Source organism: Rhinolophus hipposideros (genome assembly GCF_964194185.1).
Source record: "Rhinolophus hipposideros genome assembly, chromosome: 3".
Lineage (NCBI taxonomy): Eukaryota > Metazoa > Chordata > Mammalia > Chiroptera > Rhinolophidae > Rhinolophus > Rhinolophus hipposideros.
This window is the reverse complement of record NC_138049.1, coordinates 66,925,250-66,938,094: the sequence shown is the minus strand read 5'-3', so window position 1 is coordinate 66,938,094 and position 12,845 is coordinate 66,925,250. Positions and strand designations below refer to the sequence as shown.

The 12,845-nt window shown below is 36.6% G+C and overlaps 1 protein-coding gene and 1 pseudogene across 2 annotated transcripts in view; both read right to left on the bottom strand.

Annotated features, from left to right (window-relative positions):
• The window catches only part of ME1 (malic enzyme 1), a 173,356-nt gene that overhangs the window by 38,487 nt on the left and 122,024 nt on the right, over window positions 1–12,845 (bottom strand). The window contains exon 7 of the mRNA XM_081045123.1: window positions 5,017–5,126. Coding sequence (XP_080901249.1) covers window positions 5,017–5,126 — 110 coding nt within the window. The remainder of the gene's footprint in view (window positions 1–5,016; window positions 5,127–12,845) is intronic.
• Window positions 7,332–8,679, bottom strand: LOC308495997 (elongation factor 1-alpha 1-like; annotated as a pseudogene). The gene has a single exon. The product of its transcript is annotated as an elongation factor 1-alpha 1-like (transcript).

The following is a 12,845-nucleotide window of genomic DNA, read 5'->3' as shown; positions in this document are numbered from 1 at the left end:
ATCAAATACTTTTCATAAAATAATATCTTTAAATAACATATCTGTTAAAAAAAAAGTTTCTCCAAGAGTCCAGCATAAAAAGCATTTATTTACATGGTAAAGCTGTAATAGTTACATAATTATTTTCGTTGGCACCGGAATGCAACTTGTATGCCCACACTGCGGAAAGTATTACATTTGTGGGCAAAATGGTAAAAACATAAGGTTAAAAAGATAAAACAGAAACATATGGGGAAAATGTGTCACTAAGGACACTATTTTGGTATGGAGAAATGCACAAAATGGTTCGGTCATTTCTAGTCAGAATCCTAATAACTTGCTAAAAGTTTTCTTTAGTCAGAGATTAGACCTATTTTTTTTCAAATCTTTTTCTATTGTTGGCTAAGGCAGGAATACTCTAAAACTCTTATATGAAACAGGCCGACAATATGCGTGCAGATGATTATTTTAGGACAGATCAGTTGGAATGAAAAGCTAATTACTTAATGCCTCCATTGGTGACCTGCTGGAGGGAATACTATGCTGTGGACACTCAGGGAAACGCCACATGCCGTGCTCTTGGCCGTGGCTTGCCATCAGCCTCAGATTTCCTGTGCTCCTCTCTTTAATTCTGATTAAGCCCAGGCCTTGACCTCTAAATTATTGACCTTAGTTAATAGGAATTCTGACCCTAATTCCTAATTGTTCATTTTCTGATGATCAGGATATAGCATTCTTTTTCTTAAAGGGAACTTTGATACCTATTATTTCTGCATAATGATTCAAAATTATGTACTACTGGGCTTTAACTTCTATATGGACATTTCTGTGGGACCTACAAAAATCAAAAGATATATAATGTTTTTAAAAGAATAGTATAGGTTTGTTCAACAGTTACGTGGTGGCTATTGTAGAGATTACTGCAAAGTTAATGGATAAGTGACTTTGAGACACTGATCTACAAAGCCTGTTTGAAGAATCATAGGCACTCTCTATCATTACGCATTGATCGTATTTTCAAGTTAGGGTTATAGTACATTAAAATTAGACTATTTTTATTTCCTTTCCAAGTTCCTCCAAACATTCATTTCTTATGGACAAATATTTAAAGAGAAATTTAATGCACAAAAGAAAAGAAAGTTGAAATTATGTAAGCATCTTTGTCATAAAAATGACCCTAATGTAACAATGTAATTGATATCTCAACGGATTTGGGGAAAAGAAAGATTTGATCAATTAGTGCACCTCGAGATACAGACTCATTATTTTAAACACATTATATTTACATATCTATGTCATACTAAAGAACTTAAAAATAGTGAATTTAAAAAATTATATTTATAAAGTATATTTCAGTCAATATACTTTCACAAATAATAATTTTGTATATTTTTCACAAATAATAATTTTGTCCTCAATATAAACTCTATGAGAGAAGCATTATCATCCCCATCTCACATTTAAATTTTCCTTGAATTACCTCATTTCCAATGGCATTCATCTTATTCCACTTAGGGATAAGGGATATAGTGACGAGCAAAGTAGGTATGTTCCACTTTGGCTAACTTCCTCCTAAATTTCATCTTGGTGTTTACCGTCACTCAGCTAATCCTTCTTGGAAGTATGACACTGGAATACCACATTCATAGTCTATAATCTCCTGCCTTTCCATTTCTTTCTTAATTACCCTCATTATACCTAATATTGAACTTCATGGGAATATGTAGGTTATATGCCCAATCTCTCTGTCCTTGTATCTTCGCTTCCTTCCACCTTCACTTCCTTCCCTTCCCTGCTTATTTCTATGATGGTTACTTTAACCTTAGCTTTTATCCCACTGTCCTTTCTTTGCACAAATACAGTAAAACATCCCTAAGAGAGAAATACAACTGACCGACTCAGCCTTGCCTATTCCTAAACTCTTGAACACAAGCTGCTCAGCTTGGTGTCAGAATATATTTGTGGTACTCAACTTCAACTGGATCCTCAGCACCCAGGATTACTGAATCCTTGTGTATTTCCTAGTCAGTTGGCTCTCTAGCTCTCTACAGCAATCGTTTCAGACCGCCTTTATTCTCATCAATCTTCTGATCCTATCTCTTGTTTCAAAGAAAAAAATAGAGGTTATTATATAACTTTCCACCATAGATAAGATAACCAAAAGTCAGAGTCCACCTAGTAAAGGGCAAAGAAAATCAGTCTGACTCCAGAGTCCATGATCTTAACATCTACATGTTATAATGTCTCAGATTTCTCTCTCTCTCAGTTGCTGAGCTGTCATTCTACCAGGTCTTCAACGCAAACACCTAGGCTCCATCCTGGGCTCTTTGCCTCACGCTCATCATCAACACCCAGTCATCCCTCTTATTTCCCTCTATCTTCACTGGCATTTTCCGAGAACAAGGTACCATCATCATGTATCTGAATTACAGCAACGGCCTTTAAATTCGCTCCCACTCAATCTATCCTCTACACTAAAAACAATGTGAGTGACCTCTCCAAAATGCAAACCTACCTTAGTCAGCCTGACTCCTTAGTTCAACTCCCACCAATCCTTTAGACTAGAGGTTGGCAAACTCTTTCTGTAAATGGCCAGATAAGTATTTTACGGTTTGTGTCTGTTGAAGCATGAAACCAATCACAAACAATACATAAACAAATGCGCATAGCTGTATTGCACTAAAACTTTACAAAAATAGACAATGAGCTGGATTTGGCCCACAGGCTGTAGTTTGCCAAACCCTGTTTTAGACATACTGCATTCATTCCATCAACATTAAGTACCTTCCATGCGCCAGACACCATGTCAACGACAAGGGATGTAGTGACGAGCAAAGCAGGCATGTTCCTTGCCCTTCACAGAGCTTAAAATTTAGTGGGGAGGGAATATTAATTTTTAAAATTACTGTATATATAAAACTGCTACCGTTAAGTACCACCAGGGAAAACAAAGAAGGCTATGAGAGCCTGTGATAGGTGGATTTGCCCTAGACACCAGGATCCAGAAATTTTTTCTGAGGAATGTCAAGATTTAGATGCGATTTAAAGAGGAGAGGAAAGAGTCTTCTAGAAAGAAGAATCAGCATTTGGATAGACACTGCAATAGGAGGAAGACTGGCTCATTTTTGGATCTGAAAAAGGATGTTGTGGCTGGAATGGCAAAAATAATGAGGCTGGAGAGGGAGGTAGGGATCAGACCATTCATTTTGGGCCACTTTCACAATTTTCATCTTTATCCTAAGTGCAGTGGAAAACCATTAAAGTACTCTAAGGAAGGGATGATATGACCGGATACCAATAACAGAAAGAAAACTTTGGCTTGTTCGCCACTAAATCCTCAGCACCTAGTTCTGTATCTGGCAAACTGTAGAGATACCACGCAGAGAACATATAAGAAAGGGAAGCAAAAGGAAGCGTGGAAAGATTTCTCAGGAAAATATCCATTCTTTAGGAGAGATAATAGTAACTTACGTTAGGGTAATGGAGAGAAATTGATGAAAGAGACAGATTGCAGTTGACAATCAGGAGGATTTAGTGATAAACTGTATTTGGTAGGGAGAGATGAAGAATAGATAGATACCAGGAATTCACTGAGAAGGAGAAGACTGGAAAGAGATCAGGTTTGATGAGGAAATAAAAGAGTCTGATTTTAGGGAGGTTGCGTGTGAGATAACTTTGAGATATCCAAGAGTAGATTTTAAATAACCACATGGGTATATTGACTGGAATTCAAAGACATCTGGGCTAGAAATATAAATCTGCTAATGGAATGTTCTGCCTTGGAATGTATGCCTAAGAAGACATAATAAAACAAAGGGCCTGGGACTTAGTATTGAAGTGTTCTGTCATTCAATAGCTAATCAGAAAAGGATGAACCTGAAAAAAAAAAAGTGAACATCCAAAGAAATAGGAAGAAAGTCAGCAAAGTGCTGTGACAAGAAGTCAATAGAAGAGAGTATTTCAGGGAGGAGGGTGAGGTCAACAAAGTTAATGCTGCTGAGAATTCAAGTAAGATAAACACTGAAAAATGTCCCCTGGAATTAGTGAAATGGAAGGCATCTGTGATCTTCTTTCAGGCTGCTGAAACTCATTATGGTCTTCCTCAGGATCTTTGCCTGTGCTTTTCCCCTCTACCTGCCTTTGATGTTACAAGATCAGTTAAGATTTTCACAGCAAGGTCTTAGATTTGGGGGTGGGGTGCTCGGGTGGGTGTGAATCTAGAGAGTGTTGAAAAAGATAGGCTTAAAAAGAAAAACAACTACAACAACGACAGCAATAGCACAACAGATAATGGGGACAAAAGCAGGAGCCAAGCATCTATAATCAAAGACAAAAAATAAAAAGCAGTACACTATATACATATATATAAAGGCAGCTTTTGTTGGGGTGAGGCTTAGAAATCATGGTTCATTGAGATGAAGGCTGAAGAGAAAAGTCATACACTCTTGTGTTTAAACAATGGACAATTTATTTTCATACATTTCATTCTCTGGTTAGCCATAATCCCTGGGGATTTTATTAGATTTCAAAGAGTTCATTCTCTAACTCATGAATTATATGAGACCCTAGAGTCACAGAGTATTTTTCTCAAGTATATGAAAGCAAGTTAGAAAAATCTTCAAGCATAATTCTTGGCATTTAATAGATTTCTAGTATATACTTATTGAATTTGAATCATTATAAAACTATGAACTAATTTCAGGATATACCCTTATTTTTAAAATTTTTATTAAAGTATAGTTGGCATACAATATTATATTAGTTTCAGGTGTACAACAGTGATTCCACATTCCATACCTTATGATATAATCACCACTATAAATCTAGTAACCATCTGTCACCATAGAAATTATTATGATATTATTGACTATATTCCCTGTGCTGAGCCTTACATTCACATGACTTATTTATTTCATAACTGGGAGTTTATACCTCTTATTCCCCTTCACCTTTTTAACTCATCCTCCCACCTCCTCCCCTCTGGCAGCGATTAGGACATGTTCTTAATCCACATGCAGTGCAAATTTATTACATTACCTTGAATATCATCATTGAATGTGCAATACTGGTTTTGATACTTGTTTAGGAGACGAAATGCGTTTATGTTGGCAAAATCTTCAAACTGAATAAGGCAATTCATTCCATACCTATGAGACAAAATATTCCCATTAGAAGTTAAGAAAATAACATTTAAAAACAAGCCTTTAAAAATAACCTATAGAAAAGGCAAAACATTATTTTCTTTTAAAGGTCCTCTCTTCCTACTTAGTATAAATATGTAATACAATGTTCAGGAAATATTTACTGCATGCTTACTGCAGAAAAAGATTGTGTTGGCACTATGAAATTATACAAAGATGACAAAAATATGGTCCCTATCACTGAGGAATTTAAAATTTAGTAAAAACTAAAATATTTTGCAATAAATAAAAACTGCATGAAAAGTAGTGTTTAAGTGGTATGCACAGGAATTACAGATGATGAGGATAGAGCACACTTCTGGCTGGGGTCACAGACCAGGTAACAAATGAACTGAGGTTTAATGAATAGTAATGACTACAAAAGTTGAGATGTAGGGTTTTACAAGCTGGGTAAATAGCAGAAGCAAAATAATTGGGGTGAAAGTAGGGAAAGAAAAAGTTGTTCAAAAAATGGTAAGCCCTTTTTGGCTATAATGTGGTGATACATGTAAGGATATAGTAAAAGACAAGGTCAGAATTTTATGTTGGAAACCCTAAAATTCTAGCCTAGGATGCTGGTTTTTATTCTCCATGGCCAAACACTGAGAGTCTTTAAAGCATACAGGATGGATTTTTATTTCTGCAATTAACTTACTTGTCTGACCATTTATTCATAAGATCATCCATCCACCTATCCTTCCAAGGCAAGGGAAATTAAAGTTATTGGTAACTCAACCATCTAAGCATTGCCAGAGAAAGCCATAAAGCCACGAACATCCTTACTACCACAGATTTATGGTCTCCAACCTCAGCAAGACTCCCGCTGCCACCCTCTTTGTGATTCCTTTTACTTGTCTTTGGTCAGCTTCCACTTCCATTACACCCAATGGCAATTCCTAATCTTCCCAAATCCTTTGAAATCTTGACCTCTTCACTTGTCTCCTACTTCCTGTAACAGTGAGGGCATAATGCATGATCTCCCTCAGCTATTCTCCCTACCTCCCCATCGCTGTTTTAGCTCTGTTCTCCAGGCATCAGGGGACAAGGTAACTTACTGCAGGCGCTCACATTCTCACCCCTTCATCCTCAGTGCTCCCATTTTATATCCTCACTCTCCCATTTTATAACTCCTATTCTGATCTGATAATTGAGTTTCCTTCCTCTGATCTGATAATTGAGTTTGAATCTCTCATTAAAGGGAAAAAGTTCTCTCCTGACTCCATGTTTTCCTACCTTTCCATGTAATATGCGTGAAATGGTAGTTTATAGTTTATCTTTTATTTACTTCTCAATCCCCCACGGTTGACCTTTTGCCCTCATGACTCTAGCAGAATTGCTGTTCTAAAGTTAAAATGTTTTCTGACTAAAAACCCAGTGAACACTCTTTGTATCCTTAATTTATTAGAGCTCTTTGCTGCATAGCCACTGATTCCATTTATCTTTTCCCTTGAAACTCTGTTTCCTAGAATTCTGTGATATCATCCTTTTCGGTTTCTTCTCTTGATCATTTCTTATTTTTCCCTTGTAGAATCCTTGGCATTTAAACACTGGTTATTTCCCATGACTTTATCCGTGTGTGTGTGTGTGTGTGTGTGTGTGTGTGTGTGTGTGTGTGTATCCTGATAGACAATCATATTCATGGTTTTAATCATCAACTATACAGACTGACTCCCAAATAAGTATTTCTAGTCTACTGTGAATTCCGGACTTGTATATCTCTTGGCCAGCTGGATGATTTTATTTGAATGTACCTCAAACTGAAAAGTCCAAAATTAAACTCATTATATTCCCACAGTACCTATAAAAGCTCAACAAACATTTGTTGGATTAATGTAATTTATAGATATTTTCTCATGTAATCTGAAGGTACAATTTTTTGTTTTGTTTTGTTTTACTTTGTTTTAATGGGTCTCAAAATTCTGTGACAGATTTTTGGTCAAGTTGTTTCCATTAGAAAGTAATGATTTTAAAAACTAATAACTTAAAAACTGCCACACAAAAAAACCAATGGTCCACAAAACATTCTCCTTTCCTTCTGAAGGTTTTACGATGCATTGTAATCATTAACCAGTCTTTTACTATTACACTTAAATGGCCAATTGAGACAAACAGTTCTGAGACTGTTCTTCCACCACTGATTAATGCTAGGGTGGCAGGTATTGGGGATAACACTCATTTAGCCTTCTGAGCTTTCTGGGCAGACTTGGTGACCTTGCCAGCTCCAGCTGCTTTCTTGTCTCATGTCATGAACAGCAAAACGGCCAAGAGGAGGGTAGTCAGAGAAGCTCTCAACACACATGGGCTTGCCAGGAACCATGTCAACGATGGCAGCATCACCAGATTTCAAAAACTTGGGGCCATCTCCCAGTTTTTTCCCTGAACGACGATCAATCTTCTCCTTCAGCTCAGCAAATTTGCAAGTAATGTGAGCTGTGTGACAATCAAGCACAGGTGCATATCCGGCACTGATTTGGCCTGGATGGTTCAGGAGAATCACCTGAGCAGTGAAGCCAGCTGCTTCCATTGGTGGCTCATTTTTGCTGTCACCAGCCACATTGCCACGATGAACATCTTTGACAGACACATGTTTGACATTGAAGCCCACATGACCCCAAGAAGAGCTTCACACAAAGATTCATGGTTCATTTCAACAGACTTCATTTGTAACATTGACTGGAGCAAAGGTGACCACTAAGCCGGGTTTGAGAACACCAGTCTCCACTCGGCCCACAGGGATAGTACCAACACCACCAACTGTGTAGACATCCTGGAGGGGCAGACGCAAAGGCTTGTCAGTTGGACAAGTTGGTGGCAGGATGCAATCAGAGCTTCAAGCAGTGTGGTTCCACTGGCACTGCCATCTTTACGGGTGACTTTCCATCCCTTGAACCGAGGCATGTCAGCACTTGGCTCCAGCATGTTGTCACCATTCCAACCAGAAATTGGCACAAATGCGACTGTGTCAAGATTGTAGCCAATTTTCTTAATGTAGGTGCTGACTTCCTTAACGATTTCCTCGTATCTCTTCTGACTGTAAGGCAGCTCAGCGGAATCCATTTTGTTAACACTAACAATTAGTTGTTTCACACCCAGTGTGTAAGCCAGAAGGGCATGCTCACGGGTCTACCCATTCTTGGAGATACCTGCTTCAAATTCACTAACAACAGCAGCAACAATCAGGACAGCACAGTCAGCCTGAGATGTACCTGTAATCACGTTTTTTATAAAGTCTCTGTGTCCTGGGGCTTCAATAATGGTCACGTAGTACTTGCTGGTCTCGAATTTCCACAGGGAGATATCAATGGTGATCCCACGCTCGCGTTCAGCTTTCAGTTTATCCAAGACCCAGGCATACTTGAAGGAGCCCTTTCCCAATCTCAGCAGCCTCCTTCTCAAATTTTTCGATGGTTCTTTTGTTGATCCCACCACATTTGTAGATCAGATGCCCAGTAGTGGTCGACTTGCCGGAATCTACGTGTCCAATGACAGCGATGTTGATGTGTGTCTCTTCCTTTCCCATTTTGGGTTAGATTCAGCGGTGGTTTTCACTACACCTGTGTTCTGGGGGCAAACCCGTTGTGGGATAAAAAAGGAAGGTACAATTTTATAGACGAGGAAAGCCTTGGACCACTGATAAATCAGGAAGAGGAGGTTGTAGAATTTCACTTTTTAGCAAGAAAGGAAATCAAGCTCCTTTCATACTAATTTTTAAAGAGTAGGCACTAAGTAGGTTACAGAAGCTTTTAACATCAATAGTTTTTGTTAATGAAAGTAAAAAGGTTAGCCTACTAAAAACAAGACTAAAAAACACACCTTATTTAGTAATGTAAGACTCTAACACATTTTTCTCTTTTGTTGAATTCTCAAATACAAATGGGAATTCCCAAATGTAAATTATGTTTCTTCTTATAATTTTTTTTCATGTTTAACTGTCTTTTCTTTACAAATATTTATTTTCTACAGTTATGTAAGAAAACAAATTCCTATAAAACTATTATTTTTTTCCATCAGCATTTAAATTTTTTTCCTTATACCTTCCTCTTTTCTTTCCTTTCTCTCAAAGTCTTTTTGGAAATGTTAATCATTTGTTCACAAGATTTTTTACAATAATCTATTACATCTTCAAAAGAAATACTATTTTACAGGTGGCCAACAGGTACATGAAAATATGTTTAACATCACTAATTATTAGTGATGCAAATCAAAACCACAACGAGCTATCACTTCACAACTGTTGGAATAGCTATTATCAAAAAGATAAGAAATAACAAGTGTTGGAGAAAATGTGGAGAAAACAGAACACTTGTGCACTATTATCTGTTGGTGGGATTGTAAATTCGTGCAGCTACTAAGTAAAACAGTATGGTGATTCCTCAAAAAATAAAGAACTACCATATGATTTATTTATTCCACTTCTGGGTATTTACCCGAAGAATATGAAAGCACTATTTCGAAAAGACACATACACCCCTATGTTCCTTGAAGCATTATTTACAATAATCAAAATATGGAAGCAACCTAGATGTCCATTGATGGATGAATGGATAAAGAAGCTATATATACACAATGGAATATTACTCAGTCATAAAAAAGAATGAAATCTTGCCATTTGCGACAACATGTATACACCTTGAGGATATAATTCTAAGTGAAATAAGTCAGAAGGAGAAAGACAAATACCGTGGTTTAACTCATATGTGGAATCTAAAAAAAAAAAATGAACAGACAAAATAAAAGCAAATTCATAGATACAGAAAACAAATTGGTGGTTACCACAGGAGAAAGTGATTGGGCAGCAGGTGAAAGGGGTGAATTGCATCAATTGTATAGTAATGGATGGTCACTAGACTTTTGGGGTGATCACTTTGTTGTGTATACAGATGTCGAATTATAATGTTGTACACCCGAAACTTACATAATTAAAAAAAATAATAATACACTCATGGTCGGAAAAAAAGAATATGTTAGTCCAAAGAAAAAGAATTAGAAAATTCCTATGAGCAAAAAACAGCTAATAAAATATGAATTAATAGGAAGAAATTAATTATCTAAAAGTTATATTCCCAAGATCTTGAATTTTAAATTACTCTCCTCTCTGTCCCTAGTCCTGTCTTCCATTTCTTCCATAGTCTCCTTCTACAGCACATAATCTGCTCTTCATTCTGGTCCTTCCTTTCCTCCTAATTCATTCCATCTTGCTTCACTTCTGGATGCCAAAGCCAATTATTTCAGCAGTGCACTGGCTATCTCCCTAGACTCCCCTGCCCCTGGCTCTCCCTCACTCTGAATAACACCCCCACTCCACTTAGATAGCACATAAGCTCACGCTGTCGAGACTCAGCCAGGACCTTAATCAAGTCCTGCAATATTTGTTTTCATTGGTTACTTGTCCACAACATGCTCCCAAAGCAGCTTTTACAAATTTTTTGCTTTATTTTCCTTGTCCCACAAGTACTCAATCTCTTACCAGTCACTACCACACTAAGATTAATGCTGTCCAGAAAGAATGATCTTAGCTTTCGTAGCTCTCCTCCACATTTAAAAATCTTTGCACTTTCACTTCTTTCCCCTACCCCCCACTTCTGAGAAGTTTCTTGCTTCCTTGTTCCTAATCTCTCTACGGACCTTACTGCTTCAACTTTACCTGTCTACACTAACAGCGTCAATTTCTCCTTCTCTGCTGGTCCCTCCCTTTTTGTCTCTAAGGATGCTCACTGATTTTAAAACCACATTCCTTGACCATGACAAAATCGAAACTATTATTACTTGTCTTTCTCCCCCAACCCCGTTGCCAAACCTCTCAGAAGACAGAGCAGTAAACCTTCCCTCACTTCTCATTTCTTGTCAACATTATGCCTATTATTCAAAGACCATCTCAAATCACCATATCTTGCTACCACAATGCAGTTGAGGTCTCTCTCTTCTGAGCCAATAAAATACTTTTTAAGTAAGTTATTATTTTCCGTTGTGATTATTAATGTATTATATTTGTCCTTGATGGACTTTCTTTTTTAATAACCATAAATTTCATAAGTGAAAACTGGTGTCTGAACTTTTGTATTTTTTTGATTACTAGTGAAGCTTAGCATATTTTTCTATGTTTATTGGTCATTTGTTAATTCTTTCTGGAAGATTATATGTTCTTTGGTTAATATTTCTACGCTCATAGTCCTCTTCTTTATTATTTCATAAGAGCTCTTTACAAATTAAGAATATTAACTTTATGTTATATATGTAGCAGGTTTCCCCAGTCTAGTACACTGTGCCATTAATCAAATATAGTGTTCCTGTTTGTTTTTAAAAAAGGAACTTTAAATCTTTATGTAGTCAGATCTTTCCATCTTTTTATTTACAGTTTCTACCCTTGATAGTATGCTTATTACAGTCTTCTGCACATACATTTTAACTATTAAAATTTTCTTCTAATGCTATCATGGATTTAGAAAATAAACTCTTTATTTGGTATTATTTTTTTTACTGTTTGGATGTAGATTGTTTTTAAAGATAGATCAAAATTTCTGTGTGCTATATAATTCACCCAAATACGCCAGCACCATTCATTTAATAGTCCATCGTTTCCCCCTCATCACCTGTAATCAGAAACTGTATCTGATGCAATCAGGTTGGTTTCTGTGCTTTTCTCTTTTATTCTACTAATTCTACTAATGACAACAAATATATTTGTGTGTGTGTGTGTGTGTGTGTGTGTGTACTCACTTATTCTCCACAACCACACAATGAGGCAAGCAGTGTTATTATTCTCATCTTACAGATGAGAAAACAGGCACAGCAGGTCAATACTGCTCGATAATGATAGTCTCATAGTAATGATTAGTCTACTAATCTTTCTATCCAGAAAAAAAAAAGCCTCCCTGTTTTAATTACTACAGTATTTAAATAACTTCAGTATTTAGGAAGTTTATTTATCTCTCATTCTTCTATTTAAGTATTTGCTTGGCTGTGATAGTAATTTAAAACCATAGGCTCTAGAATCAGAGCTCCTGGGATGAAATCCTGTCCTCCTCATTTATTTATAATGTTAACCATTCTGCGTCGCTGTTTCTCCATTAAGAGAAGTGAGAATAACGGCATATTATAATATGTGTGTCATCAGGATTAAAGGAAGTGATAAATGTAAGTGCTCAGTATGCAAAGACTGGCTTCTGAATACTCTATCATTAACTAGATATTTTTTGTTATTTAATAGCAACAATATAGGCCATAGACAGTGAAATAATATCTTTAGAGGACTAAGAACAGTATATCTAGCCAAGCTATTCTTCAAGAGCAAGGTTTAAATAAAGACATTTTTACACAGATAAAAACCTAAAGACTTCTATTAAAGCAACTTCTAAAGGGTATATTTCAGGAAGAAAGAAAATATCCCAGAAAAAAAGTCTGTGATATATTTAAAACAATAAAATGTAAGTAAAAAATAGTAATTTTTATCCATATAAAATAGCAACAAAGGATAAGACTACGTCTGGCATGACAGAGTGAGGAGGCTGGCAAATGAGTTTCCCAACAGCAACAATAGAATAGGACAAATCGTTCAAACCCATAATTTCAGTGCTCTGGAAACCTACTAAAGGCAAAAGAGGCAAAAATATTTAAGTAAATGGGGAGTGAGGTCAATTTCTGAAAGGAACAAAAAAATGTTATGCTCCTTATATACATGATGCCATT